The 27,876-nt window shown below is 60.8% G+C and overlaps 2 protein-coding genes across 4 annotated transcripts in view; both read right to left on the reverse strand.

Annotated features, from left to right (window-relative positions):
* Nucleotides 1-1,828: 1,828 nt before the first annotated feature.
* On the reverse strand, nucleotides 1,829-16,672 carry CRIP2 (cysteine rich protein 2). Of its 3 annotated transcripts, XM_086901476.1 has the most exons (8): nucleotides 16,522-16,672; nucleotides 7,267-7,361; nucleotides 4,803-4,860; nucleotides 4,184-4,324; nucleotides 3,969-4,037; nucleotides 3,397-3,491; nucleotides 3,074-3,131; nucleotides 1,829-2,914 (listed from the first exon to the last, which is right to left on the reverse strand). In XM_086901476.1, the coding sequence occupies exons 1-8, from the start codon at nucleotides 16,562-16,564 to the stop codon at nucleotides 2,847-2,849; spliced, it is 627 nt and encodes a 208-aa protein (XP_086757602.1). In that variant the 5' UTR covers nucleotides 16,565-16,672; the 3' UTR covers nucleotides 1,829-2,846. The 3 variants fall into 3 exon arrangements, with proteins under 3 accessions (XP_086757602.1, XP_086757603.1, XP_086757604.1); XM_086901477.1 differs by lacking the exons at nucleotides 7,267-7,361; nucleotides 16,522-16,672 and adding an exon at nucleotides 6,556-6,849; XM_086901478.1 differs by lacking the exons at nucleotides 7,267-7,361; nucleotides 16,522-16,672 and adding an exon at nucleotides 5,262-5,480 and having other exon boundaries at nucleotides 4,803-5,151.
* A 7,896-nt stretch (nucleotides 16,673-24,568) lies between these two features.
* The window catches only part of MTA1 (metastasis associated 1), a 73,006-nt gene continuing 69,698 nt past the window's right edge, over nucleotides 24,569-27,876 (reverse strand). The window contains exon 21 of the mRNA XM_086841932.1: nucleotides 24,569-26,262. Within this exon, the coding sequence (XP_086698058.1) occupies nucleotides 26,124-26,262 (139 nt within the window). The 3' untranslated portion in view covers nucleotides 24,569-26,123. The remainder of the gene's footprint in view (nucleotides 26,263-27,876) is intronic.

Below are 27,876 nucleotides of genomic sequence, written 5' to 3' on the forward strand. Positions count from 1 at the left end.
CACTTTCAGCTCACATAGGCCTCCCAAAAATAAATACAAAAATGCACCAAGGATCAGAGGCCAGAGCTGCCTTCCCTGCTTGAGCAGATGCCACCCTGCTGTTTGTGTGCCCTGGTGCCCACGCTGATCCACGAGCACAGGGACAGCCCCAGCCCCTCAGCACACACAGATAATCCTGTGCAGGACCCCAAATGCCTCCTGCAGCCTTCAGGTACCTGCTCTTAACACCCACCCTGCTGTACCTGGGGGACACTTTGTGTCACAAGAGGTGCCCAGCCCCTGCACCTACCTGAGGGTGGGGGACATTTCCCACCCAGAGCTGAGCAGCCAGGTTGTGCCCTTTGGTGTGGCAGGATGCTGTGTGATATTTGCTCTGTTCTCTCATGGAGCAGAGCTGAATTTTGTCTATTTTTAATTTCATTGCATTCCTTCAGCAAAACCCTCATGGGGAAAAGAAAGGATTAAAAAAAAAGAAGAAAAAAAAAAAAAAAAAAAAAGAAAGAGAAAGGAAATTGAGGGGAAAGCCAGCCCATGGTGGGATCCTGCTGGCATTGCTGAGCCTGGCTGGTGCAGGGTATGGGGCCAGCTAGGTGCTGGGGAGCAAAATCAGCCTGTGCAGGCCATCCCCCTGCTGCAGGGGATTGCCACAGGCTAGCAGAGAGGCTGGCTTATTAAGCTGATTAATTAATGATGGGAAATAGGAGTTGCAAGGGGAGGTGGATTGGTACCGAGGGCGTTGCTGGGATGAGGGATGGGGACCCCTCAGCACCGCTGCTGCTGCACGGGGCAAACTTGGCACGTTTTGGCTGTGAGGAGCCAGCTGCGGTCAGGGGAAGGGCTGGCAGAGCGACACCGCTCTGATTTACATCGCAGCCTTGTCCCTAAAGCATCCTCGGGGTCAGATCTCCATGGAAACCCCACCGAAACACCAACACACTGAGCCCGTTCCCCCAGCCGGGAGCTGCTCTGCCGAGCCCTCTGTGCCTGGGAAAGGGCTTTGTGCAGCTGGGATCGCTGCCAGCAGGGACAAAGCCCAGCTCTGCCGGCTGCCTGAGCCCGGAATGCCGCTGCTGTCCCTGTCCTGCAGCTGTGCCCGCTGCATGGCCCAGCTGTGCCCGGGCAGCAGCAATGCCAGGGGCTGTGGCTGGCTGCCAGCCCCTTCTCCTGCATTCAGCACACAGCAACATCTCTGGGTGCCCCAGCAGACATCCTGGGGGGATGCCTGGTCCCCAGGGGGACACAGCCAGCAGACAGCCCCAACGGGGTTCCTGTGAGAGCGTGACAGAGGGGACGAGCCCGAGCAGCAGTTCCCAGAAGCGCTGTTTGGCTTGGCAGCCCAGGGCTCCGTGCTTTGGGCTCTCCAGACGCCCAGCTCCGAGGGGGAATAGCTGGATGTCTAAAACCAGGCCTGGGATCTGGCTGGGGACCCCAGGGGCTGGCCAATGCCCTCAGCCTGCATTCCTGCCCTGCTGCTGCCAGGCTGAGCTCTCCCTGTGGCAGCCCCACTCGGGCACTGGGCTGGGGGGAACGATGGCACCTGCTCTTTAACTTCTCTCTGCTGGTTCCCCGCTCCCCAAAGCTGGGGAGGACCCATCCCACCCCACCCCATCCCATCTGCAGGGCCAGCACAGCTTCCTACAAGCCTGTTGTGCTTGCAGAGCAGGGAGCAGCTCCTCAGCAGGAGCTTGGGCTCAGCTGGAGCTGCTCAGGAGGAGCCAGCTGGGACAGGAGCAGGCAGCAGGGTCCCGCCTTGTCACGGGAGCCGAGGGATGCTGTGAGGTGTGCATGGCTTCCCACACCTCCAGCCGGAGCTGAGCTGCACAACACATCTCTCAAAACCTTTATTGTCTGCAAATAACAAAAGCCAGCCCTGCAGCAGCACAGGGAGCCTGAAGAGAGCGGGGTGCTGGCACCCAGGGCTGCTGCCCGGGGGTCCCCTGCCCCCTCCCCGTTCTGCTGGGCAGCAGCAGGGCTGGGTGTGCACAGAGGGACGGGTGAGATGGGGGCACGTGTCATTCTCCAAAGCCAGGAGCACATTTACAACTGCTTATAAATAAACAACAACAAAGAGAAACCTCTGGCTCTGGGAAGCAGGGGGAGGTCCTGCTGCCCAGGCCACCAGCCCAATGCGCTCTGTCCTCCAAAGGTGGGGAGAGGAGAGGAGAGGCCCCTCCGCCAGGGCTGCAGCTGCCAGGTGCCCCCTGGCACAGGCTGTGCCACCAACCTAAAGCAGCCTGCAGAGCGGGCTGGGGCACCTGCCTGGCTGCACCTGCCTGGCTGCACCTGCAGGGATTCAAAGATTGGGATGTGGGGAGGTGCCAGACCTAACAGTGGACGGGGCCAGCTGTGGGACCCAGGCACGGTGAGGGTCAGGGCGTGGAGCCTGGCAAGGGCCAGGAGAAGGGCAGTGCTGCCAGGTGTCACACATCTCCAACAGCTGGTGAGGAAGAGGGCTGGGCACCCCCAAGCACTGAGGGACAGCATGGAGCACCATCCCATGGCGGGACTCCTGCCACCACTTTGCCCCATCATTTCACCCCTTTGGGTGCCATCCACCCTGCCCTGCACACAGGGACATCCCCACACCTGCCCTGCTGGGGGGCCTGGGGAGGGCAGAGCGCATTGGGAACCACCAGAGACACCTTCTACCTTTGCCTTAAAACACTGAAGCTTATATTAGAGACTATGATAATAACCCCGGGGCAGGCAGGGCTGTCCTGCCCGGAGTGGGGACAGCAGAGAGGGCACAGCTCTGTGGCCAGCCTGGTGAGGGTCTGCTCGGGCTGGGAGCAGGAGGTTAGTACAGGAGGGGCACAGAGCGTGCAGCAGGCAGGTGAGGACACCATCTAGGGCTGGTTCTTCACCTCGGGGTCTTTGTCGTAGATGTAGCTTCCCACGGCCCCGGTGTTGACACCTGCACCGGGCAAGAAACAGGAGGGTGAGGACACAGGTGGGCAGGTGGCTGCTCCAGAGGATGTCCCCTCTGGGTGGTGGCACAAGCACTGAGAATGGCAGGCCAGGCAGGGCTGGTGCCCCTGGCCTGGTGCCCACCCCGTGTGCCCCAGGCGCTCACCCTTTGGGCCGAAGAGGATCCCGTAGCAGGGCTTGTGGCAGTACGGCTGTCCATCGTGCTGTGTGGGGCACAGAGAAAAACCTGTCACCTGGCCTGGGGACCAGGGAAAACCCAGTCCCCAGGACACATCCACCCTGCTCTCTTCTTCCCCTGCAGACACCCCAAGAACCCCAGCGCTTCCCCAGGCTGAGGGGCTGCTCCTCCCAGCCCTGCCCTCCTGCAAAGGCAGTGGGTGCCATCAGGATGGCCTGGGATGTCCCAGCTGTGCCCCACTGGCATCCCCAGGTGTGCAGGCCAGGGTTCTGAGGCTGGCACCCCCTTACCTCAGCGTGGCCCCCCGGGGTCAGCGTCTTGCTGCAGCGCTCACAGCGTAGGCAGGGACGGTGCCAGTCCTTCCCCAGAGAGGTCACCTTCTCAGCTGGAGTGGGACAGGGAGAGAGGGTCACACCAGCCCACATGCCAAGGGGGAGCATTCCCCATGGGGATATCACAAAACCCCAGGAGAGCCCTCAGGATCTCCAGCCACCCACGTCCCTCCCACCCTGCTGGTGCCTCGCAGGTGACACAGAATGGCTGAGGACAGCTATTGCCACGTGGGAGGTGACAGCAGGGGACACAATGCAGATAAATCCCTGCAGCCAGAAGTATATCCAAGAGGACCCTCCCCTGAAGGCCCCTCAGGCACATCCCTCTCTGATCCAAACCCCGCTCACGGCCTCTTTGCGTGCCCCAGGGTTCCTGCACAGAGACCAGACCCATGGGCCATGGGACTCTGTGGCTCTATGCCACCCTGTGGGGCCATGCCACCCTGTGGGTCTGTGCCACCCCATGGGCCATGCCACCCTGTGGGGCCATGCCACCTGAGGCAGACACACACTGCTGCTCACCACCTTACCAAAATAGACCCTCTTGCCACAGCGTGGGCACATGTTGGGCTCCCCGGTGAAGGTGGTGACACTGGAGGCTGGAAGAAAAGAGAACACGTGCCTGGGAAGTGGGGGGACATCTCAGCCAGGACACAAACCCTGCACCCACACTGTCACCACACGTGTGGCTCTGCACTGGCTGCCCACATGGCAAAGGGCCAGGCTGTCATGTCCTGCCCCTCACCTTTGCTGGGTCCCTTGGGAGGTGCAGCATTCACCTTCCTCTCCTCCACCTTCACTGGGTGCTCGATGGGTCCTGGAGCCGTTTGCCCCTCGATCTGTGGCTTGTCGTAGATGTAGGAGCCGGCCCCGCCGATGTTCACCCCTGCAGAGGGACACAGAGAGGTGGCCTGGGAGCCCTTGGGGTCTCCAGCGTCCCCCCAGCCCCATGTCCCACCTCCCCCAGCCCGCTGAGCCAGGGGTCACTGCTGCACTTCAGCCCCAGCTTGCTTTCTCCTGACCCAGGCTTTCTCCAGCCGCAGCTGGGATAGGAGAGTAACTCCACCTTCTGTCTGAATGGGAATTTGTCCTCTTAAGTATTAAAATAAAAAATAATAAAAAAAAAAAAAAGGCAGCTGTCAGAATAGATTCCTCCCTCCTTCCTTCCCTCCAGCAGCTCTTCCCTCCCTCTGCACAAGCAGACAGCAGGCCTGGGACTGCAGTTTGCTGGCCTGATGCTCAGCCACTGCTAGCCTGGCTCCTGGGCTGTTGCTGAGGCCACCAGCGAGGGGTGAGGGGACCAGGTGAGGGGACCTGGCCCCTCCACAGCCCCGAGCACCACAGGCAAAGGGGACAGGACATACCTTTGGGGCCGAAGAGTGTGGCGTAGCAGGGCTTGTGGCAGAAGGGCTTCCCATCGTGCTGGGGAGAGAGGGCAGCGTTAGGATGCTGAGCGGCCCCCACGGTTCCCTCAGGAGCACCTTCATCCTCTGGTGTTCACAGACCACCATGGCCGTGCCTACACCCTAAAATGCACCCACTTTGGGGTCTGCAGCACCAGCCTAACCCAACCTGAGCCCTTGGGGGGTTTGGGCTGTTGTGCACAGTGGGGATGCAGCCCAGTCATGGACACTGGGCCCAGCCATGGACACCAGGCCCAGCCAGGGACACCGGGCTCAGCCATGGACACCGGGCTCAGCCATGGACACCGGGCTCAGCCATGGACACAGGGCCCAGCCATGGACACCGGGCTCAGCCATGGACACAGGGCTCAGCCATGGACACCGGGCCCAGCCATGGACACCGGGCCCAGCCATGGACACCGGGCCCAGCCATGGACACCGGGCTCAGCCATGGACACCGGGCTCAGCCATGGACACCGGGCTCAGCCATGGACACCGGGCCCAGCCATGGACACCAGGCTCAGCCAGGCATGGCCTCAGCCCCTCGGCATCCTGTGCACAGCCAGGCTGCTCTCAGTGCTCGGTGGGAGCTCTGAGCTTGGCCTTTCCCTGTCCTTGGCCCGAGATCAGAGGCCCTGCAGGGGCTCGGGGCCCAGCCCAGCTGCTATCGACCCCGCTATCGTCTGGGCCCATTATCGCAGGAAGGCACGAGGCGGGCGATAAACCCCGGAACTGCCCACAGCCACTTCTCATGGGCCAGCTGGAACCCAGTCCAAGAGAAAAGAAAGAGCACTTGTGGCTGGAGCAGGGGGCCAGCACACACTGCCCTGGGCAGAAACCCCCTGGGAGCCTGTGCCAGCCCCATTGACTGCTCAACCCCCTCAGCACCTCCTGCCCCATGTTCCTGCCCCATGTTCCTGCCCCGTGTTCCTGCCCCATGTTCCTGCCCCATGTTCCTGCCCCGTGTTCCTGCCCCGTGTTCCTGCCCCGTGTTCCTGCCCCGTGTTCCTGCCCCATGTTCCTGCCCCATGTTCCTGCCCCGTGTTCCTGCCCCGTGTTCCTGCCCCGTGTTCCTGCCCCATGTTCCTGCCCCATGTTCCTACTCCATGTTCCTGCCCCATGTTCCTGCCCCATGTTCCTACTCCATGTTCCTGCCCCGTGTTCCTGCCCCATGTTCCTGCCCCATGTTCCTGCCCCATGTTCCTGCCCCATGTTCCTGCCCCATGTTCCTGCCCCGTGTAGCTGCCCCATTCTCCTGCTCCATGTTCCTGCCCCATGTTCCTGCCCCATGTTCCTGCCCCATGCTCCTGCCCCATGTTCCTGCCCCATTCTCCTGCCCCATGTTCCTGCCCCGTGTTCCTGCCCCATGTTCCTGCCCCGTGTTCCTGCCCCATGTTCCTGCCCCGTGCTCCTGCCCCGTGCCCCCTGTTCCACCCTCTGGACTCCTTGCCCACGAAGGGCAGGGTGGCAGCTGGGCAGAGGTGCTGGCACAGCCGGAGGTGGGGCAGGGCAATGAGGCTGCTGAACAGAAATATGAGTGTGCTCACGGTGCCACCGTGCCACAGGGGAGGGTAAACATTGAACTGGTCTCCCCACGACACCTTCCCAACCTAGCCTCCTCAAAAGGAGGGAGAAAAAGCAGGGAAGGGCCAAATCTGCTGCCGGCACAGTCAGTGGGGCTTGGCTGCCGTCCCCTATGGGAACAGAACCCAACCTTATATGGAGAAGCAGCAAACCTTCCGGCCTTAACCCGGCCTGGAGCACGGATCCACCTCGCTGGGGGCCACCAGCACGGCTGTCCCCGCTGCTGCCCTTGCCTGCTACAGCCGGGCTAAGGAGCTGGTGACACCGCGGAATGACAGGTGCTGAGCAAACCCAGGCGCCGGGTGTCACACAGGGACACAACCAACATCCAGCTCAGCCCGGGCAGCTGCGAGCTCCAGCAGGGTTCGCCTTCACACTCCCAAGCGCTGGGGAGTGGCAGCAGCATCGCGCTCCAGCACAGGCTGCAGGGAGCACAGAGCATCAGCGCCCAGCTCCCGTTGCCGTGGCAACACGGGCATTCCCCATTCCTGGGCTTTTGGACCGCAGGTTCAGCACACACACGGCTCCGAAGCCCGGGAGGTGCCCGAACAAGTCTGCCCAGAGCTGCGGGTGTTTCCTGGGGCGTGCCGAGCCCCACGGCAGCTGCAGCGAGCCCCAGCTGCCGGAACAGGGGCAGCGCACGGGCTGCCAGCACCACTCCGTGGCTCGCCCAGGGCTGTGCACTGAGCACCCTGAGCTGCAGCAGCAGCGGTTGAAGCGGCAGGGCGTTCTCCTGGGCTTGCACGGCATCAGAGATGTGTGCCAGCCCTGTTCTCGGGATTCCCATCCCACCGGGATGTGCCAGCTCAGCTCCCACCCTGCCCGCCCCGGCAGCCCTTACCTCAGCGTGCCCACCCGGGGTCAGCGTCTTGTTGCAGCGCTCACACTTCAGGCAGAACTTGTGCCAGTCCTTGCCCAGGGAAGACACCTTCTCGGCTGCAGGGGACACGAGAGAGGGGTGAGCCAGTGCCCGGCAGAGGGGAGCCAGGCTGTGGAGCCACGGGGGCTGCTCACGCTGTGCACAGGAGCCACTCTGCCACAGCCCCCAGGCCCCTGCAGCCCTGTGGGGCTTGGGCACAAACCCCCAGCCTCTGAGCCCTCACAGCACTGCACCAGCTGTGAAGATTAACCCTGTCCCAGCTGCCATCCCACAGCCGAGCTTTCCCACGCACCAGTCCAGCAACGGTAGCATTTTCTCTCCTGCTCCCCGGGTCTATTTTTACTCCCCACGTTACCCGGAATGACTTCACTCCCATTCAAATATTTGGCGTTTCCATGCCCACCCCGCCCGTGCAGTCACACTCCCCCCACGCACTGCCTCTCCCCGGGGAGCCTCAGCCGCAGCTCCAGAGATGCTCCCAGGAGGAGGGGAGGACACACAGCCTCCACTGTCACCCGGGATGGCCATTTGGGCCTGGAAAACTCCTGTTCCCCGAGCCCCCAGCCCGGGAACAGGCACGGCGTGCAGATGAGAGCGCAGCCACTCACGGCCACAAACCTGCAGAGCAACTCGCTGCCAGCGCTGGAAACAGTGCCAAAGCATCCGTGGGCAAATTCAGGGAGGGCAAATGCTTGGAGACTGGTGTATGAATACAAATAGAATCCTTCTGTCTGGCCCTGAGCTGTAGGTCTCCAGGAGCACCCTGGGAGGCAGCACAGGCTGCCAGTGCTCCTCCTGCATCCCCATCCCTTCTCCCTCCCAGCTCCTGGGCTGCCTTGTGCCCCCCACGGGTTCCTGCTGGGCCTCCCTCTGCACTGCACATGTGCAGAGACAGCTGGAAAACAGTGTGAGCCCGTGACAGCCACCGTAACACTAAATCAGGAGAGCCAAATAAAATATTTAACAAGCAAATAAAAGCGCAACCGGAGCCGGCCCCGCTCCGTGAGAAGACCTCCTCAGAGATGTCCCCTGAGGACCTCAGCAAGTGTCACCTGTTTGCATCCAGTCACCACGGGGGTCAAAAGCTCCCCAAAGGGCAGGTCCTGGCTTCTGGAGCCACCCTCCTCCCAAGGCAAACAGCTGCATGGGGCATGCCGGAGGCCGAGATAAGCCCAAACAATGGCATCAGCACCCAAAAATTCCACACCAGGGCAAAGCAGGATTGCCGCTGGCGGGAGGGGCAGCGTGAAGGCAGAGGCACAGCCACTGCACCAGGGTGCACAGGAGACAGCTGAGAGTGTCCCCAAACGAGCATAAATATGGAAGATGGAAAGATGGACTCCGGGGACTCGCATCAGGCGGAGAAATCTCCAAATCCACCTCCTGCTGGTGACACGCAGGCTGTTGAAACAAACCCAGGCAGCAGGAGCGGGCAGCAGGGTGGAGGATCCCCCAGCACAGCCAGGGGTCTGTGCCTGCCCACCCCAAGCTGCCGGGACAAATCCCTGCTGGCCCAGGGGCTCAGAAGGGCCCGTGTGTCCCCAGCCCCTGGAGGAAGGGGCCAGGGCCAGAGCTCCTTTTCCTCTGCAGCCCTCATTGTCTCTGGGAGCAGAGAACCAGGCGCAGGGTGAACAGCCCCAGGGATGCCCCAAAAGCAAGGGGAATACGGAGGTCCCAGCACCGCAGTGCCCTGGGGCCATTGCGGGAGCCCGGCATCCTCCCAGCCCTCCCGGCAGGAACGGGCTCCTCCCGGCTGACCAGGGGGGAAACGGAGCGTGATGGGCTGAAAGGCGAGCCAGGAGGCTCGGGGCCAAAGGAGAGCTGGGTTTTGTCCCGGTGGATGCACACACAGCCAGGCCAGGCCGTGCTCCGGCTGCGCCGCCCCGAGCTCCCCCCGCTGCCCGTCACGGCCGCGGCTACAAAGCAAGGAGGAAGCTCCCGGCGGATGTTTTCCAGAGGCCATGGCAATTATAGCTGGCCACAGCCCCCACCGGCTCCTTCCTGCTCCCGTCATACAAAATTCTCCCCCAGTGGCCCCCCGACACACAATAACATTGCAGCAGATGGAAATCCTTGCTCTTCCCTGAGGGATGCAGCCCCTGCCAGCGCATCCCTGGGCTCCCGGAGCGGGAGGGATCTCAGCGGCATCCGTGCCAGGGGATGGGGCTGCCCATCCATGCCCATCCATGGGACAGCCCGGCAAGCACGGGGGCTGCTCCGGCATCCTCTGCCTGCAAACAAGCATTCCCGGGGGATGCGTCCGGGAGCGGCGCAGCCGGGATGCCTTTCCAGAAGGCATTGTTTGCTCCGAGCAGAGGAAGCCGCTTGGAGCCACCCCAGCCCATTTCCAGGGCAGCAGCCTGCGGCCACACCATCCCATAAATCACTGCGGAGGGAAGGGACCAGCGCCCAGATTTCCTGTCACTCGGCCACAGCTGCTCCGCTATTGCATCAGCTGCAGAGGAAAAGGCTGTGGCCGCATCCTCCCGCTGCTGGGGGAGCCCCGTCCCCACCCCGGCCCCGCCGGGGTCACCCGGCTCTGCGGGAGCATCCCGGGGCTGGCTCCTGCTCCGAGCAGGGATGGCACAGGGCACTGCCACTGCTCCCAGCCGATGCTCTCCGCATCCCGCTCCGGACCCCCGGGCACGCTCAGCCCTGAGCCGGCCGAATTTAAACCAGCAGCCCTGGAAGGGCTGGGCTAAGGCTGCGAGCTGCGGGGATTTGGCCTCTGCCACGCGTGTGTGACTCAGGGGTTCGCCAGCCCTGTGTGCCCATGGATGAGAAACCTCTCCCCAGGGGAAACAGCCCCGAGGAGAGGCGGAGGCACAGCCGGGCTCGCGTCTGGCTGCAGCTGGGGGGGGATTTGTTCTGTCAGGGGATGCAGCCCATCCCTGGGATGCAGAGAGCAGGCAAGCAGCCGAGGGGGCTGTCAAGGCACACTGATCTCACGGCTCCAGAGCAGCCCCACCCCAGAGACAACGCGGCTCAGCCCTTAATTACCCACCGTGCCCAGACAAAGCAGCTGGCACGGGCCAGAGGCGGGCGCATCCTCTCAGGATGAGAGGAGCGCATCCCTCCTCCCAGTTTCTGTGCCGCCGGCAGCCCCGAGCCCGCCCCAGGCCCTCGCACAGGTATTTCCACAGCCTGACGTCAGTGCTGCTCCCAGGCTCATTCAGCAAAAGGAACCGTAGCTGCGTCTCTGCAAAGGGCTGGGCTGTGCCCCTTCCATCCGAGCACAGCCCTGGGAGGGCACGGGGAAGAGCTGCCAAAGGCCTGGCAGTGAGGATGATGCCAAATCCCCACAGGGATCCGGCGACAGGCACCCCTGGCACAGAGGGATGCTGTCAGACCGTAGGTGCACTTCAAAGCACTTGCAGACACAAAGGAATGAAGAAAGAAAAGTGCAAGGAAAGGAGTCTGGGAAAAGGCTGGAAACAAAGCCAAGAGCCATGAACCAGCAGCCTCATCCCTTCCCCAGCTCCTCACAAAGTGGCCAGGAGATGGAAAAGGTGGAAGGACAGGTGGAGGATTCCCTGCCCTCGCCGTGCCGGGCTGTATCCCAGCCTCACTGCCCTGCGCTGCCTTCCCGTGCCCCTCAGCCCATCCCCACCTGCCCTCCCCAGGCCCAGCCGGTGCTGACGGTTACACCACACCCTGATTTGTGGCCAAACATTTATATTTAGCTTCTCTGCAGCAAGGCAAGGCCGCCCTCCAGCTTGCTGGGCTCCCTCCAAGAGTGCAACAAAGCCAGCTCAGTACGGCCTTGCCGCAGAGCGCAGCCGGGGGAACAGGGAATATCCTGGGGGGGCTCCCACTTCCAGCCAAGGGGAGAGACAAGGTCTCCCCCGGGATCTGAGCCCCCGCCTGGCCGAGGGGCTCAAGAAGGATGTTTGATTTCCAGGCACAGCCCTGACACACGGCGCTGCTCCCTCCACCCTGCTGCTCCCTGCCTCTCCTCCGACAGCCTCGCTGCTCCAGGCACTTCCCTGGCCAGGAGCCTCCGGTCTCCTGCTCTGGTTTGCAGGGCCAGGGCAGCCTCTGGAGTCCTTCACCATTTTCCACAGGGCTTCATCAAGCAGCCTTGGGATGCATCGGAGCTTGGGCAGCTTGGAGAGGGGCCCAGCGGGGCTCCCAGCCGGGCACTGGGTTCAGCCGGGGCTGAGCCCAAGGAATCAGCTGCTCTCCAGCTGCACAGCAGCCCTGCACAGCAGGCAGGACCCCGGGGGGCGCAGGGGGTGCAGCCCACACTGCCAAGAAAAAATTCTCTGTCCCAGAGAAATCAGAGCCCCTCCTGCAGCCCTCCCCTCGCCCACCACGCAGCCGGAGCAGAGCAGCCAGGGAGAGCCGGGCACAGGCAGGCACACACACAAACCAGACCCTGGGTAGCTGCTGGGTCAGAGCACGTTGTTCCTTCCTTCTGCTCAGAGATGTCACCTCTGGCAGGCAGTGCTGGGAGAACAAGACAGTTTCCTGGCCCGTTTCAGCAGGAGCAGGATTCTGGGAAGTGCTGCCAAGCTTGTCAGAGCTCCTGCCCCATGGCTCCTCACCTCCCCACCCTGCTGGCCCCCCACAGCTCCAAGAGGGCTCGGCCCAGGGCTGAGGATGCTCAGGGTCTCCCTTGGGGCCGCGGCACTGGTGCTCCCCACCAGCAAGTGCAGAGCAGGATGGTGGGACAGCTCTCCCCATCCTCCTGCCAGGACCTATCTCCCACCATCACCTCCCTGGCAGCCTCGGGGCCCTTGGCAGGAGCGGTGGGCACCTCCACCCCAGCACAACCAGAAGTGGCACCACGGCTCACGCTCCAGGCTCTGCGTTGGATTGCAACACCGTGGTGACAGATTTTCCATTACTTCTCGCTTGGGCGTTCCTGCCTCGCCTTTCCTTGCCTTTCCTTTCCAGTCCCATCCCCTCACCTCTCCCCATCCCTGTGCTCCTGCAGGGACCGGGAGGGAGGATGGGAGCACGAGGATCCCTGTCTGCCTAGAAGCTGGGACATGGCTCTCTACAATCCAAGCACCAAACTGAGGTGCCCAGGACTGGGTTTGCAGCACCCACAGCCCCAGCAGCAGCAGCAGCACACTGGCAGGAGCCCCAGCAAAGCCCAGGACACACGAGCAAGGGGAGCTCACACCGCCCTGTTCCTCACTCCCACGGATCATTTCCTGTAGCCCGTGCTTTTTTCCTGAGGGAAAAAACGAACGCTAATCAGCCTGTTCTTCAGCTTCCCTCCCCCCGGCAGGGCTCTGTGTGGGGAGCAGGGAAGTGGAGCATCCTTAGTTACCGTTCAGAGTTCCACTCAGGCTCCCGGAGCCGGGAGGGGGCAGTTCCCAAGGAGCCAGGGCTGTGCACCGGCTGCACTGGAAGAGCCGCTTCCTTTGTTAGGGACGGCAGGAATGGAAACCCAGCCCTCCTGCCTCTCCTGGCCCAGCGTCTCCCTGCCCGGAGCCAAGGACAGCAGTTACTCATTAATTGCAGAGCGGCTTCTGCAGCTTGAATTTGGCCGGGCTGGCCCGGCTGTGCCGTGCTCCCAGGGACAGCAGCTCACACCCGGCTGCACCCGTGTCCTGCAGTGTCCTGCCGTGTCCCAGGCCCTGGCAGAGCTGCCCTTGGGCCCTCCTCCCTTCCCAGCTGGATGTGTCCACATCCCCCTCTGCAATTCCAATGGCAAACCAATGCTGGAGAGCAGCTTTATTTAAGGCTGGGTGGGCTGCTGAGTGACTCCCACCTGCTTTCAGGACACCCCTTTCCAAACAAACGGAGCAGCAGCCTCCCACCAGCCCTCACATGTGTGGAGAGCTCCCCAAAAACTCCCAAAAACCCCCCAAAAACCCCCAAAAAGCCCCAAAAAGCCCCAAAAAGCCGGAGCCCGTGGCCGTGTGCCTGCCTCCTGCTTGGGATGGGAAAACAGGAAACCTCCTGCTGCCCCCGCTGCTCCGGGAAGAAAGGATGGGAGGCGGAAAGGCTTGGCCAGGGCTCCCGGTGACCCTGCAAAACTCATTTAAGGCTTAGCAATGGCAAAGGGAGCTGGGGAAATGTGTGGCTGCTTGGCTGCAGGAGACTCCGGTCCCTCCGGAGCTTCCTGCCAGGAGCGATAACCCAAAGCCACCTGCCAGAGCGGGGTGGGAGCTGCTGGGACTCCTCCAGTTAAACATTCACCTCATCCAGCTGGCCTCCCCAAGCGGGACAGCTAGCCCCAGCCGTTCCTGGAAACAATGTCACAGACCTCAAACTCCTTGCAAAAATAGGAAAAAAAAAAAAAAAAAAAAAAAAAAAAAGCCAAAAATCTATTTTTATATTTCCCTGTGCTTTCTAAAGGAAAAAAAAAAGCTCAGGAAACGCCCACACGCTCCTGACTGAGCAGGGAGGAGCCCACTGGATTTTTCCAGGGAGCATGAAGCAACAGGCATGTTGGAAATGAGTTTTCCATCGGTGCCCGGGAGTGGCGGAGCGGGGCCGGGAGCCGCCGGCGTTTCCCACACATGACCCGGGGCTGCAATCCCAGGCATCCCGAGCTGCCAGCGCTCATTCAGCACAGCCGGGGAGGCTCCCGAACAAGCGGGGCTTTATGAATCACCTCCCCGCTAAGCTTCGGTCCGGGAACTCAGGAGCGACACCAAAGCCGGAGCTCCCCTCGCCTTCCCCACCAAACCTCGCTGCCCACGGGCAGGAAAGGCCGGGATCCGGCTCAAGAATTTGCGGGGAGATTTTATGCCTTGAATAAACGGACTCGGGTTTATTCTTCCAGAGCCTGGGCGGTTCCTCAAGGAAAAGCTCAGGGCACCAAGCGGGCCGTGCTCCAGCCGATCTCAGCTCTCAGCACACACAAGTTTTTTGGCTCTCTCAGTTTCAGCTCCTCTCCCCAGCTCCGTCTGAGGGGCAGCATTCCCTGCGGGAAGGGGTGGGATGGGGGCTGGCACTGCCCCTCCCTGCCTTAGGGAGCAGAGAGCGGGACGGGAACCTCTGCACCTACAGAAACCCTCCGGGGACACAGCGGGCAGCTCCAGGACCCCTCCTCAGGTCACCCACAAGTTCCCCAGGACATGGGGAGAGAAAAAGAGCACGGACACTGCTGGAGGCTGGTGCTTCTCCTCCTGGCACAGCCTGGCCTCCTCCCCCGGCAAGGAAGGGGTCCCTGAGCCCAGCCCCGACCCCCCCACGCAGGGCAGGCTCATCCCTGCTCCGAGAGGAGCAGCTCTGCCCCCGGGTCAGTGCCCAGCTGCCTGGGCAGGCACTATTTTCTGCTTAAAAAGGAAAAGATTCGCACAAAGAAAGACATCCGAGGGGCCAAGCCCTCCCCGCCCACACGCAAATAGGTTTATTTAAAGGAGGAAGACAGCAAATTCCTATTTCCCTGTGTTTACTTGGAGATGGCCGGAAAAGAATGAAAGCACCAAGGCCTCCAATGCTCAAACATCATCAGGACCCTTTGGTATTTCTCCACCAAACAGACTCTGAGGCAGCAGGGGCTGGACCCCGGAGCAGCGGGGGGAGGTGGGCAGGGGGGGCTGCAGGGAGGCAGCGCCAGGCCAGCAGGACCCCGGGGGCAGCTCGGGCTGGAGCTCTGGATCCATCCCCAGAGCCATCCCGAGCTCAGGTGCGGTGCCAAGGGCGCTCACCCAGGGGCTCAGGTCACTGCCGGGGACACCAAGGCCGAGGATCAGCCCCGGCTCCCAGCTCTGCCCGCTCTGCCCGAGCCGAGACACGGCAGCTTCCCAGAGATCCTGACCAGCCACAACACCAAGCAGGGACAGAGACCCGCAGGGACCGCCTGCTGCCCTAAGCCAGCCCAGGAACAGCCTGGGGCTCCGAGCCCGGGAACTGCCTTTGAAAAAGTCCCGTAGAAACGCCAAAGGCGTCATTAGCTCGGCCAGCTGGGAAGAGCCCGCTGGGGGCTGGCTGCGAGGCGACACGGGAGGGGACAATGGCACACCTGGGGCCAGGTTTGCCGGGAACCAAAGGAACCGGCTGGGAGAAGGCTTTGTTTGCACCTGCCACTGCCAACTTCCCCTTCCCTGAGCCCCGAGAGATCCCCCGGATCACGGGAGCCCCCATGGCAGTGCCGGCCGTGTCGGGCTCCCCTGAGCAGGGACAGGAGCCACCCCACTCTGCTCCCCACCCCAGCCCCTCACCGCCTGCTCCCCAGCCGGCAGCAGCCCCCAGCACAGCCCGGGATGGGGGCAGAGCACAGGGGATGGGGGCAGAGCGGAGGGGATGGGGAGCAGAGCGGAGGGGATGGGGGCAGAGCACAGGGGATGGGGGCAGAGCACAGGGGATGGGGAGCAGAGCGGAGGGGATGGGGAGCAGAGCGGAGGGGATGGGGGCAGAGCACAGGGGATGGGGGCAGAGCACAGGGGATGGGGAGCAGAGCGGAGGGGATGGGGGCAGAGCACAGGGGATGGGGAGCAGAGCGGAGGGGATGGGGGGCAGAGCACAGGGGATGGGAGCAGAGCGGAGGGGATGGGGGCAGAGCGGAGGGGATGGGGGCAGAGCGGAGGGGATGGGGGCACAGCCCGGGATGGGGAGCAGAGCGGAGGGGATGGGGAGCAGAGCGGAGGGGATGGGGGGCAGAGCGGAGGGGATGCGGGGCAGAGCGGAGGGGATGGGAGCAGAGCGGAGGGGATGGGGAGCAGAGCGGAGGGGATGCGGGGAGCAGAGCGGAGGGGATGGGGAGCAGAGCGGAGGGGATGGGGGGCAGAGCGGAGGGGATGGGGAGCAGAGCGGAGGGGATGCGGGGCAGAGCACAGGGGATGGGGGCAGAGCGGAGGGGATGGGGAGCAGAGCGGAGGGGATGGGGGCAGAGCACAGGGGATGGGGAGCAGAGCGGAGGGGATGGGGAGCAGAGCGGAGGGGATGGGGGGCAGAGCGGAGGGGATGCGGGGCAGAGCGGAGGGGATGGGAGCAGGGCGGAGGGGATGGGGAGCAGAGCGGAGGGGATGGGGGGCACAGCCCGGGATGGGGGCAGAGCACAGGGGATGGGGGCAGAGCGGAGGGGATGGGGAGCAGAGCGGAGGGGATGCGGGGCACAGCGGAGGGGATGGGGAGCAGAGCGGAGGGGATGCGGGGCACAGCGGAGGGGATGGGGCCGCCCCGGGGCAGAGCAGCTGCTGCCGGGCAGGGCTCCGGGTGAGCCCCGCGGAGCTGCGGCGGAGCGGACACCGGGGATGCGTCTCGGCGCGGGGAAGGGGATGCGGGGTCGGGCCCCCGGGATGCGCTCACCGAAGTACACGGTCTTGTCGCACTTGGGGCACTTGGATGCCATGACTGGAGAGCGGAGCCGAGCCGAGCCGTGCCGTGCCGTGCCGAGCCTTGCTGTGATGTGCCGCTCCGTGCTCCCCGCTCCGCCCGGCCCCCGCCCACCGCCGCCCGGGGGGAGCCGGGGCGGGGCTGGCGGCCGGGCTCGGTACGGCCGGGCTCGGTACGGCTCCAGCTCAGCAGGTGCCCGGTCCCGGCGGCGGAGAGAACACCCCCTGCCCTGTCTCCCATCCCCAAAGACCAAAGTCGGGACACGAGTGCTCCCGGCTTCTCTTGCCTGGGAAAAAACCTCCATAATAAACAGGTTGTAGTTGAGCGACGCCGCTTGCGGGGTTTTTAGCGGCCCCAAAGGCACCGGCCGGGAGCCTCCCCGGCTGAGTCCGGCCAGCAGCAGCCCCCGGGGCATGAGTGGGGGCTGGTGGTCCCGGGCAGAGGGGCTGGGGCATCTCCCATCCCCCGCAGCCCGTCCCCGCCCCAGCCCCGCTCGCTGCCCGGCTCCAGCGCCCGCATCCCCCGGCTCCCGGCGCCATTCCGCTCGTTGCCATGGAAACTCCCATCTCGGAAACCCCTCCGGCTGCAAAGGGATGCTCAGGGAGCCGTGAAGGCACGGCGAGGATACTCGAGGAGCCGCGATGCCGCGGCGAGGCGGGGGAGCCCCTCCGTGCCCGGATCGTGCCCCGAGGCGGTGGGCGCAGGGCAGGGGGCGACAGGGCTGGCGACAGGGCTGGTGACAGGGCTGGTGACAGGGATGGTGACAGGGCTGGTGACAGGGGGGCAGAGCCCGTGGCTGTGCCCCTGCACCGCAGTGTTGGTAAACAGAACATCTGCCGCTCCGCAAGCGCAGCTTTGCATTATTCATCGGCCGGGAGCCCGGCCCCGCTCCGCCGCCATTGGCACGGAATTCCCTCCTGTGCCGGGAATCGAACCCGCGGCTCCGGGGAGCGGCTCCGGGACCCCGGGCAGGGGGGGCCGGGGGTGGCCGAGAGCGGCTCCGGGACCCCGGGCAGGGGGGGCCGGGGATGGCCGAGAGCGGCTCCGGGACCCCGGGCAGGGGGGGGCCGGGGGTGGCCGAGAGCGGCTCCTCCATCGCCCCCGCCGGCTCGGGAGGCGCAGGCAGCCCTGTCACTCCTCGGGCAGCTGCTGGCACAACAATGAGAGCCTTTGTGGCCGCCGGGGTCCCTGCCTGGGCAGGTGGCTGGGCCCACACCGGGGGCGGCTCAGCCCCGCGGGTCCCAGCCCGGGGCTGCGGCCACCAGGACGGGGCAGGAGCTGGGGATTTGCGGGGCTTTGGGTTTCCCGAAGAGCAGCTGTGCTCCGGCACGGTCCCACAGCGCTGCCGCGGCTCCCTCTGTGGTACCGCTGTGTCCGCAGCCCTAAAGCATCCCTGGGCACCGAGGGGACATCCTGAAAAGCGTCTCCCGTCTAAATCTTCCACACGCCGCCTTCCGAGGCAGCCTCAGCCGCTGCTCCAGCCCTGAGGAAGGAGGGAGAAGGCTTCATCCACCCATCCCCTGCTCGGGGAGGCCACAGGAGGAAGCCTGGGCTCTGCCATGCTGCAGAAGCGACACCCAAGGGCTTTTCACGCCTAGAGGCCGGGGGGAATTAAGACAAGTCACTTAAAGGTGTGAATCCCTGCCTGCAAATGCGCTAAATCCCAAGCGGATATGCTGGTTCAGGAGCAAAGTGGCTTTAGCTGGTCGTGTCTTAATCTTCCCCGATTTAGGCTCGGCACGGTCCTGCAGGGATGTCCTGGGGGAGAGGTGACCCAAGGCCGGGCAGGCAGGGATGGCCGAGGGGACACGGGCTGCGGCCAGGGGGTGGTGGCACATGAGGGACACCCCTGACATCTCTCCCCAGAGAACGCTTTAATAATTTTCACCAAAGGATGCGTTTTCCATCAGAAGCTCGAGGGTCCCGGGGCTGGGCTGGAGATTCCCTGGCAGCGGTGACAGAGCCGCCGTTCAGCGGCCGGGGGAGGGCTCTGGCCCTGCAGCAGCGCCCGGGGGTGTCCCAGCCCAGGGGACCGTGTCCCCAGCCCTGGCACCCGCGGCCCAGGGAGGTGACCCATTATTCCCCGGGGTTCCCTGGGCTGCTGGGGGCTGCTCCCCTCCCCGGGGCTCCGCTGGCTCCGGCTGCAGTCCCGGCCCGGGGCTGCTCTGCTGAGCCTGCCCCAGCCCTGGAGCGGGGATTGTCTCCCCCGGGAGCCCCAGAAGGTGCGAGCCTGGGACCTCTGCCTTGGGCAGGTCAGGCAGAGAGCTCTGCACAGAGATTAAGGGAAAGCGAGGAATAAATCAGGAATAACTCCCTCCAGGCTGCCTCTCCTTTGGCTCACCTCTCTCCCCCTCCCCACGCCGACTCCCCTCAGCTCTTTTTTCTTCATTCAGATACAAATACCACAAAAACTCGTGGACACAGACAGAGCTGCTCCTAAGAGGAGCTGGGGCTGGAAGACCTTCCTCTGCTCTCATGTTTTCTGGCACCCAGGCTCCCTTGGATTTGTTACAGGGCAAGAAGAGGCTGGGGGGATGAAAAATGAGAAGAGGTTATGGGAAAAGCCCCGGCTGCTGGCTTGGAGTGCCCCAAGATCAGCGATCCCTGTGTGGCCTGCAGAGCCTTGGCTGCTGCACCGTGCGTGGCCACATGCCCAGGGCCCTCTGTCCCTCACAGCAAGGTCACCCCAGGGTGACAGGCCACAGCTTTCTCTTTTTTTCACCCCTGAAGCTCCAGACACAGCCCACAGCCGGGGGCTGGGGGTTAAGAATGGCTGCTGCCCACGGGCCACCCCAGCTATAACCAGTTTTGCCTCAGATCCTCGCATTAAGCGGGAAAAATTGCATTTTCACAGAAAAAATGGTTGGGCTTCCCTTCACGGGCTGGGAGCAGTTCCCGGTGATGGAGACGCAACAGAGAGAGCCTTTCACAAAACCTGGCAAAACACTTTATTTCTGAATTCATCTCCTCTCCACAGCCCTCCTGGCTGTGCTACACGGGGCTGGCCCGGGGGGGAGAGCGGGGCAGGAGGGAAATCTGTGCCCCAGCGAGGGGGCTGGGCTGGGCTGGGCTGGGCTGGGCTGGGCTGGGCCGGGCTGGGCTGGGCCGGGCTGGGCTGGGCTGGGCTGGGCTGGGCCGGGCCGGGCCGGGCCGGGCCGGGCTGGGCTGGGCTGGGCCAGGCTGGGCTGGGCTGGGCCGGGCCGGGCTGGGCTGGGCCGGGCCGGGCCGAGCTGGGCTGGGCTGGGCTGGGCTGGGCCGGGCTGGGCTGGGCTGGGCTGGGCTGGGCTGGGCCGGGCCGGGCTGGGCTGGGCGGCAGCCACACAGACCCAATACAGCCCAAACTCCCCGGGTACCCAGCCCAAACTCCCCGGGTACCCAGCCCAGACACTGTGGGTACCCAGCCCAAACTCCCTGGTACCCAGCCCAAACTCCCTGGTACCCAGCCCAGACTCCCCGGGTACCCAGCCCAAACTCCCTGGTACCCAGCCCAAACTCCCTGGTACCCAGCCCAAACTCCCCGGGTACCCAGCCCAAACTCCCCGGGTACCCAGCCCAACCTCCCCGGGTACCCAGCCCAAACTCCCCGGGTACCCAGCCCAGACACTGTGGGTACCCAGCCCAAACTCTCCGGGTACCCAGCCCAAACTCTCCGGGTACCCAGCCCAAACTCCCTGGGTACCCAGCCCAAACTCCCCGGGTACCCAGCCCAGACTCCCCGGGTACCCAGCCCAAACTCCCCGGGTACCCAGCCCAAACTCCCTGGTACCCAGCCCAAACTCCCCGGGTACCCAGCCCAGACACTGTGGGTACCCAGCCCAAACTCTCTGGGTACCCAGCCCAAACTCCCCGGGTACCCAGCCCAGACACTGCGGGTACCCAGCCTTGGCTGCAGCACCAGCGCACGGCTCGGGAAGGGAGCTCGGGGGCTTAGGGAGGATTAGCAGAGAAGGGAAGATGGAGCAGCAGAGGCCGGGAGTGGCGAGGGCTGGCAGCGGCTGAGGCTCGTCAGGCAGCACATGCCTGTGCCCGGGGCTGTCAGCGCCCAGCCGGGCAGCTCCAGCCACCCTCTCCTCTCTGCTGGCCTTTAAAAGGCATCCGAGCCCTGCCGGTATCAGGCAGCGGCGATAGCGCTGTCACGGTGGTGATAAGCAGGTTCGCAGATGTCCCCCTTGTCCTTGCCATCTGGAATGGGTGTCCCGGTGTCCCACGGCCCTTCCCGGCAGGCTGAACTGATGCCGAGGATGCGGAGCCCCCACGGGACAGGTGGGATGTCTCCCTCCGTGCAGGGGGATCGCAGCTCCCGAAAAGCTCCAGCCAAAACAGGGCAGGGAAGCAGCTGGAGGGACCCGAGCCCGGGGCTCAGACCCGGGGAGAGCCAGGGTGGGGCTGCAGGGGGTGGCCAGGGTGGGGAGCTGGCAGCGGTGGCACTCGGACGGGTTTGCCAGGGAAAGAAAGGGTGTCCCAAGGAAGGGGATGTGCTCAGACCCAGGCTTCAGTGGCAAAGTCCAGCTCAGGGCAGTCGGACATTCAGCGCTCCCAGTCCCACGGGGCCCTGGACAGGCTGTGGCCACAGGTCGGGCTGGCCATGGCTCAGTGCGGCTCCAAGGGCTGCCCAGCTTTCGTGTGCCCCACACACACACTCAGGACACTGTCAGGGAGCCCCTGGGGCAGGGAAGGGGCTGGACACATAATCCAGCAGCACAGAGCGCTGTGATGTCCCCAGGGCGCCGTGTTCTCCTCCAGCACCAGCCACCCGCTGGGATGCACTCGGCCCTCGGACATCCCGGGCACGCAGGGAAAGCCAGCTCGGCTCCTCATCCACACGCTCCACACCTTCACCTCCCTCCTGTCCTGCCTGGGGGCAGCCAAAGCACAGGCAGGGGGAACGAACTGGCTCCTGCTCAGATGGAAAATCTCTGAACGAGCACAACTTGGCTGAAACCCTCCGGCCAGAACCTGTAAATCTGCTCCCCGTGACGCTGCCAGCATCCCACGGAGCACTGGATCCAGGTGGAGAGTCCCCTTGCAGGAGGGAAGGGAGGAAGCTGTCTGCAGAAAGATGCTGAATTTATGTTATTCATTCTCATTCCAGGAATGTGGTGAATGAACTTGCAAAGCCCAGGGCAGGAATCAAGTGTGCTTCAACCCTGCCCTGCCCTGACTTTCTTTCCAGGCTGAAGAAGAGGTGGAGACAAGCCCCAGCCCCACAACCCATCTGAATTTACTGTGTGTCTTTTCTTGAGGCAGCCTTCCTCCTCCTGCCCGGTGATCATCAGAGACCGAGTCTTCCACCAGGTTTTAGAGCTGCTCAAGCAGAGCAAAACCCTTCTGTCAGTGCCCAGGAAGGGAAGGGAGGGCAGGAGGGACAGGGGGACGTGGGTCACCCCAGCCTCCTGCCTTGGGAAGGGCCATAAACACCACCCCAACTCAAGACATGTTGATATTCCAAAGATGGGGCTCACGGCAGATCCCAGCACTGCTGGCTCTTGCAGGCTCACCTTGAAAGGCACTGCCTGCATTTACAGGAAAAGCCCCAAACAAACCCTCTCCCAGCAGCTAGAGAGGGCTCTCAAGCCTCGACTTGCCTTTCTGCAGTGATCTCTCTCCCTTTAAAGCTGCTGCCAAAGCTTATTTGGGTTCATGATGTTTTTAAGTCTGTGCCCTCTTGATGGATTAAGGAAAATAGAAAAGGTTCACGGTCCAGTTTCTGTAAATGAGTCAAATTCCTTCCTTCTCCTCACAGTCAAAATCTGCCAGATTTTATTTGTGCTTTTCCCAGAAATCCCCCAGGCTGGCACTCCTGCCATGGTCCCTGTGAGCAGGTGGGTGCCCCCTCCTCCCGTGGCAGTGGGCAGCAGCTCCTCCACGGTGCAATCCTACCATCCCAAAGAGCCTCTCCAGCTTCCCAAGGTCTGGCTTGTGTAACGCTTGCACAGAGCCAGAGCCCGCAGCAGAGCTGGCACAGGCTCCAAATTTCCATTTCAAAAGAAAATTTCAGCGTGTATTTTGCTTTACAACTCTCCAATAGTGTCCTGGTTCCAGCCCTCCTCCCACAGCAGGAATGCCAGGTTCAGGATTGTTAGTTTTGGTCATACTTTGCTTTTTTTTCCCATTGTTTCATCAGTGCTGTTACAATCAGGGCGCTGCCTTCATGTTACAGCTGCAAAAGCAGAGATCACAGGGAGGTGCTACTGACAAGCTGGTAAAATGCAATGTGAAAAAAAAAAAAAAGCCCCCAAAATACCAAAGTTAACTTTAAAAAAAAAAATTAAATTAAATCTGTAACAAAAGCATTTTTGGCATGAAGTATTGTAGGAATGTTTGGATTTCTGTTTTGTTTTTTTAAATACTTTCCTGGGCAGCTTCCTGCTTCTTTTTAAGCCTGTGAAATTGCAAGCACGGCACTGGAGGTCAGCAAGCTCCATCCACGTGAGCACGGAGCAGAGCCTTCTCCAGGGATCACAGCTGAGCCTGTGACAGAGCTGCTCCCACGTCTGCACAGAGGAAAGTGAAGGATTGGGATGCCAGGGACACACAGTGAGGGAAAATACCCAAATGCCTGTGGCAAACCTTGCTACATCCCAACAGACCTGGCCTGTTTTGGGTGGGCAAGCACTTCCAGCTCCAGGCTCTCCTCCCCTCTCCAATCTCAGGGGCTCATCAGGAGGTGGGAATCAAGGAGGGGAAGGGACCTGGGAAATGGAACATTGGTGTATTTTGACCAGGCTCTGGAGCAGGAGGGTGAATAACCCAAGGCAATTCCTGCAGCAGCAGCAGCAGCAGCACAGGAATGTGGATACAGAGGAGAGATCAGCACAGGAGAGGCTTTTAGTGACAGCAGCAGCTTAAGAGAGTGACCCCAGGCTTGGATGGGTCATGCCTGGACCTACCACTCCCTGCACTTCCCAAGAGCCAGCATTTTCCTTTGGTTGCCAAAGGGATCTTCCAGCCCCTCCTCCCGAGCCAGTCCAAACATAAGCCAGTGAAACACATGGCAGTGGGGTCTGCTCCCGCTCGCCAAAAACCAGCATCTCTGCTGAAGGACACGCAAGGGTCCTTCAGAGTCAGGGCAGCACAGGACGTGCTCTCTCTCCCTGCCTGGACTCGCTCCCAGAGCAATCTCTGGAGCCGCTCCAAGAAAGCTTTTAAGTTGTTGGAAACCGCAGGGCTGGCACCCCCAAGTGGTTCCTGCGCTCTCGGTGCAGCCGGAGCTGCCTCTCCCTGGGCTCACCGAGGGATCACCTTCCCCATCCCCATCATCCCCATCATCCCCACATCCCCATCATCCCCACATCCCCATCCCCAGCACCCCGGGCTGCCCGAGCTCCCAGGCACAGCCAACCCACACACGGAGTTTTCCCAAGTGATGTGCTCAGATCTCCTTTTGCTGCAGGAAGGAATCCACGAGCGTTTGCCCTCACAGAGACACAAGTGTTACAAAACCCTCGTGCAGCCCGTGTTTCTCACGTACAGAGGGTTAATCCTGAGGATTGATGGTGACAAAGTAAAGCTGCCAATGGTCACTGGTGCTGCTGGCAGCCTCAGGGTTTTGTGCCCATCCTGAGCAGCACATCCTTCAGGAATGGCTGTCCCCGCTTTTAAGCTGTGGACAGGAGCCCCTGACGTGTAGCACAGGACACACAGCGTGCACAGAGTGAATCTTGGCACTTGTGAGCAGCAAAGCAGAGCAAACAGGGGGTGCCCGTGCTGCGTCTCGGGGTCCAGAGCAGCGCAGAGCTCGGACCTGCCCACGGCTGTCCCTGTGCCCCACGCCAGGAGCAGCCCCGGAGCAGCAGGACCAGGAGCTGCTGTGCACAAAGGGCTCATTGAGAGGCCCAGCCCCGCATCTGCTGCCGCCTGGAGGAGGAGGAGGGAGGGAGGGAGACGCCTCTGGAGCGCTGGGAATGTTTGAAGCGCACAGGAGAGGACCCGAGCAGAAGACGGCCCCGGGATGGGACGGGAGGCTGCTGGCTGGAACCCGAGCGAGGACGGCTGTTCCACAAGAGACAAAAAGCAGATGTTTCACAAAAGCTCACTTTCCAGGTTTATTAAGTAAAGTTAACTGAATTGTTTTCATTTTGTGGGGATTCCTTTCCGTCTAACCCGGCGGGTTAGCAGAGTTGCACAGAATCACGGTTGGACTGTGATAACCCAAATACAACTTTGGCTCATCTCACCGCTGACACATATGGAATGACTCGGGGGTTATTACATGCTGTGTCTGCTTGAGGCAGGTACATGTACAGATCAGCACAAGTTGCAAATGATAGTTTACATCCTTTCAAAACTGAGCAGGGCATCCGGCAAATGCGCTGCCATGAGAAGACATATGAAAAAGAAATGATACAGACTTGCAAATACGTAAGAAGTTCAAGAGATGCAAGAAACCTCAAACACAAGAAATGTCAAGGGGGGAAAAAAACACTTAAATTCAGACACAATGTGTTCAAATGAAAACCCAGCTGTAATTTAAAGTCCCTTCGAAATGGGAAACGTACAGTAACGCAATTAAAGAGAAACCAGGTCTCATCCTGGGAAACGTTGTGTCCAAAAGCACTGATGCACAAACAGGTTCAGAGTTCTAAGCAAAATGTCCCTGGGCATTGGTGTACTTGACTCTTGGAGCCAGAGCAAAGCAATTCATTACACTTGCTGGGCCTAACTGCTGGCTCTTGGTGGCCTAACAGCACGTAGGGTCCCAGATGTCACAGAGAAGGCAGCACGCAAAACTGCTGGTTACTGGGAGAAACGCCACGGGCCGCCGCTCCCAGAGAGCAACTAGAGTAAGGACACCTAATTCTGGCAGCCTGGCTCCACTGCACACAACGTTAGTGTAATGTTCTGCAAGGTTCTTCACTTCTTAGCTCACTCCTTTCTCAGCCTGAGTTGGTCTGTCTTGTGCATAAGCACAACTGGCTGTGCAAAATGATCCAAAAAACAGAAGGGACAGGACCAAAGAAAACTGGCTGAACCTGGGGCTGGCTTTCAGCTCCTATTTTCAAATAGCAGTTAAAGATCGGAAATTTATCTACAAAAGAAATAATATAAATGAAATAAAAAAATGGCACCGTCCACAAAATTAAAAAAAAAAAAAAAAAAGAGAGAGAGAAAAGAAAAATCTTACAACACAGCCTCATAAAAATGGCTTTGCAACGAGAGCTCAGTCACAAAATGAAGGGTTCTAGCTCTTCATACATCAGAAGAGGAAACAAAGCTAAAAAGTACTAGTCCACATTCTCTTAATAAGTTAAACTTACTTTCCCTCCCCCTTCTACAAAAGGGGTAGAAGCAAAAGGGAAAAGAGGCTACTAAAAATTTAAAAAAAAAAAAAACGAACAGAAAAAATAAGAAAAAATAAGAAAAAAAGATAGGAGAGCAGGAGAGAGTGCGAAAGAGAGAGAGAGAGAGAGAGAGAGAGAGAGCAGTCTGTGGTCAGAGGCTCAGAGCAGGGCTGAGTTCCTTTTAAGGGTTTAAAAGATGCAAAACAGTTCCTCAAAAGTTCCCTCTCTTCAACAGTTAGCTCAATGCTGTAGCCATGGAAACTCAAGTAGGTACTGGAGGAGAGGCTGCCGTGGTTAATCCTCGATGATGATGGGCTCATCGTTCATGGGCTGGCGGAGCTGCACCGCCTGCATGGGCCGCAGGATAATCGGCTTGTAAGGGCGTCTGGCGGCTCGCTTGGCTTCCGAGGAGGAAAGCAGCTTGCGGATTTTCCTGCAGACAGCAAGGAAGAAAGGCACGGATTACAGAGGCACCGCGGGCTCCAGGGAAACCCGGCCGAGCTCGGCTCCTTCTGCCCCGGGAAACTCGCGTTCTCTGCTTTATAAACACCCCAACGGAGAGGAAACTGCATCCTCTGCTCCAGAATCCTTCCCCTGCAGAGCAGAAGGCATGCTGGCCCAGCCTTGTGGGACCAGCTGTGAATATAGTCAGGACAGGGTTTCCACAGCAGGGATTTATTCTGAGTTTATTCTGATCAGATGGATGTGCTGCAGGTAGCTCTGGGCTAGTTTACAAAGCCAAGCCAAGGCTGACAGGGTGTTTCCCCTTCTCCCACACTGCGTGTGCCCAGCCCAGAGATGGGCAATGTTCACATCTTGTAATTTGGTTAAGGATTTCCCTCTGTGTACAAGATAGGACTTTTTGCCAATCAGATGCAGGAAGCTGCTTTCCATATGGAGAGAAAGTAAAACAGAGAGAAAAAGACACACCAAAGTTTTAAAATTATCCAAATAAGTTAGAGACAAATACTTAATGATTGCTTCTTTCTGTTTGTTAATACCAGACTCAGAGATAAAGGAAAAAAAAACCAAAAATGCAGCAACAATGAAAATTGTACTGTGTTAATTAAAATGAGGAATTCTTTTACAGGGGATGTTGTGGTGGTCAAAGGCATAGAGAGATTAGAAAGGAAAGTAATAAACATCCACAAGAGTGGTCCACCAGGACCCACCATGAGTCTTCAGCTCAGGATCTGGGGCAACAAGAAAGGTTTGATGGATCAGCACTGCCTTTCCCCACAGGCTCCTGACAGAAGGAGGCTTTGGCTGGCCATGAGAGACAGGAGAGGAAGGGCTCCACAGCCACATTCCAGCCACCTAGCTCCCAGCTTCATTTAGGGAACACTGCTGGGGTTAAAACCCCCTTTTGTTGGTTGGTTTGGTTTATTTGTCAATGGAAAAGGGACCTTCTCACTGAGCTGATGCCTATCACTGTGCTATGATTTCTGCCTTTAAGATGTGCTGGTTGCTGAAGAAAGTGGTTAAAATACCTTCCCTCTCCTCAAGAATTTACCCTTAGCACCACTAGAACTGACAAACCACCAACTTCAGCTGAAGATTTTGAATCACTTCTTGTCAGACTTGCTCATCTCTGCATTTAGTTTTTTTTGCCCAGGACAAGCTGCACTTACACAGAAACATTTTCTGTTTGCCCAGTGCACCTTCTAAAACCAAAAGGCCACGGGGCGAGGAGAGGTGAGAACAAGGTGGCAAAGTGGTGGTGGGGGGAGAGAAAAAATACCATCTTGATATAATGACTTTTCCAAGGTGTTTGACTGCAGCTGATCCACTTTTAGGCAGCAGAGCTCCCTGCAGCACAAGCAGGGCCATCAGAAACATGTCCTCCAGCATTCTAGATTCTGATCAGGTCACCCTCTGCCTCCGCTTGCATCAGTTATAAATGCCAAGTTCCTTACTGGGAGCCTTCAATTCAAAACCTCCTTCCTTTCATTCCACCAGCTTTTCAAACTGCTCCCTCAGAGCTGTACAGTTTTCCTGCACTGTTCTCAACAGAGCTACAAGAAAAGGGGAGAGGGGAGCGTGTAAA

The sequence above is a fragment of the Cyanistes caeruleus genome, chromosome 9 (assembly GCF_971803275.1).
Source record: "Cyanistes caeruleus chromosome 9, bCyaCae1.hap1.1, whole genome shotgun sequence".
NCBI lineage: Eukaryota > Metazoa > Chordata > Aves > Passeriformes > Paridae > Cyanistes > Cyanistes caeruleus.

Coding starts and splice junctions, on each gene's coding strand:
- CRIP2 (XM_086901476.1), bottom strand. CDS start 16,564: ATGGCATCCAAGTGCCCCAAGTGCGACAAGACCGTGTACTTCG. Junction 3,132..3,396: donor CCCCGGGGGGCCACGCTGAG/GTAAGGGGGTGC, acceptor TGCCCCACACAG/CACGATGGACAGCCGTACTG. Junction 2,915..3,073: donor GATCCTCTTCGGCCCAAAGG/GTGAGCGCCTGG, acceptor TGCCCGGTGCAG/GTGTCAACACCGGGGCCGTG.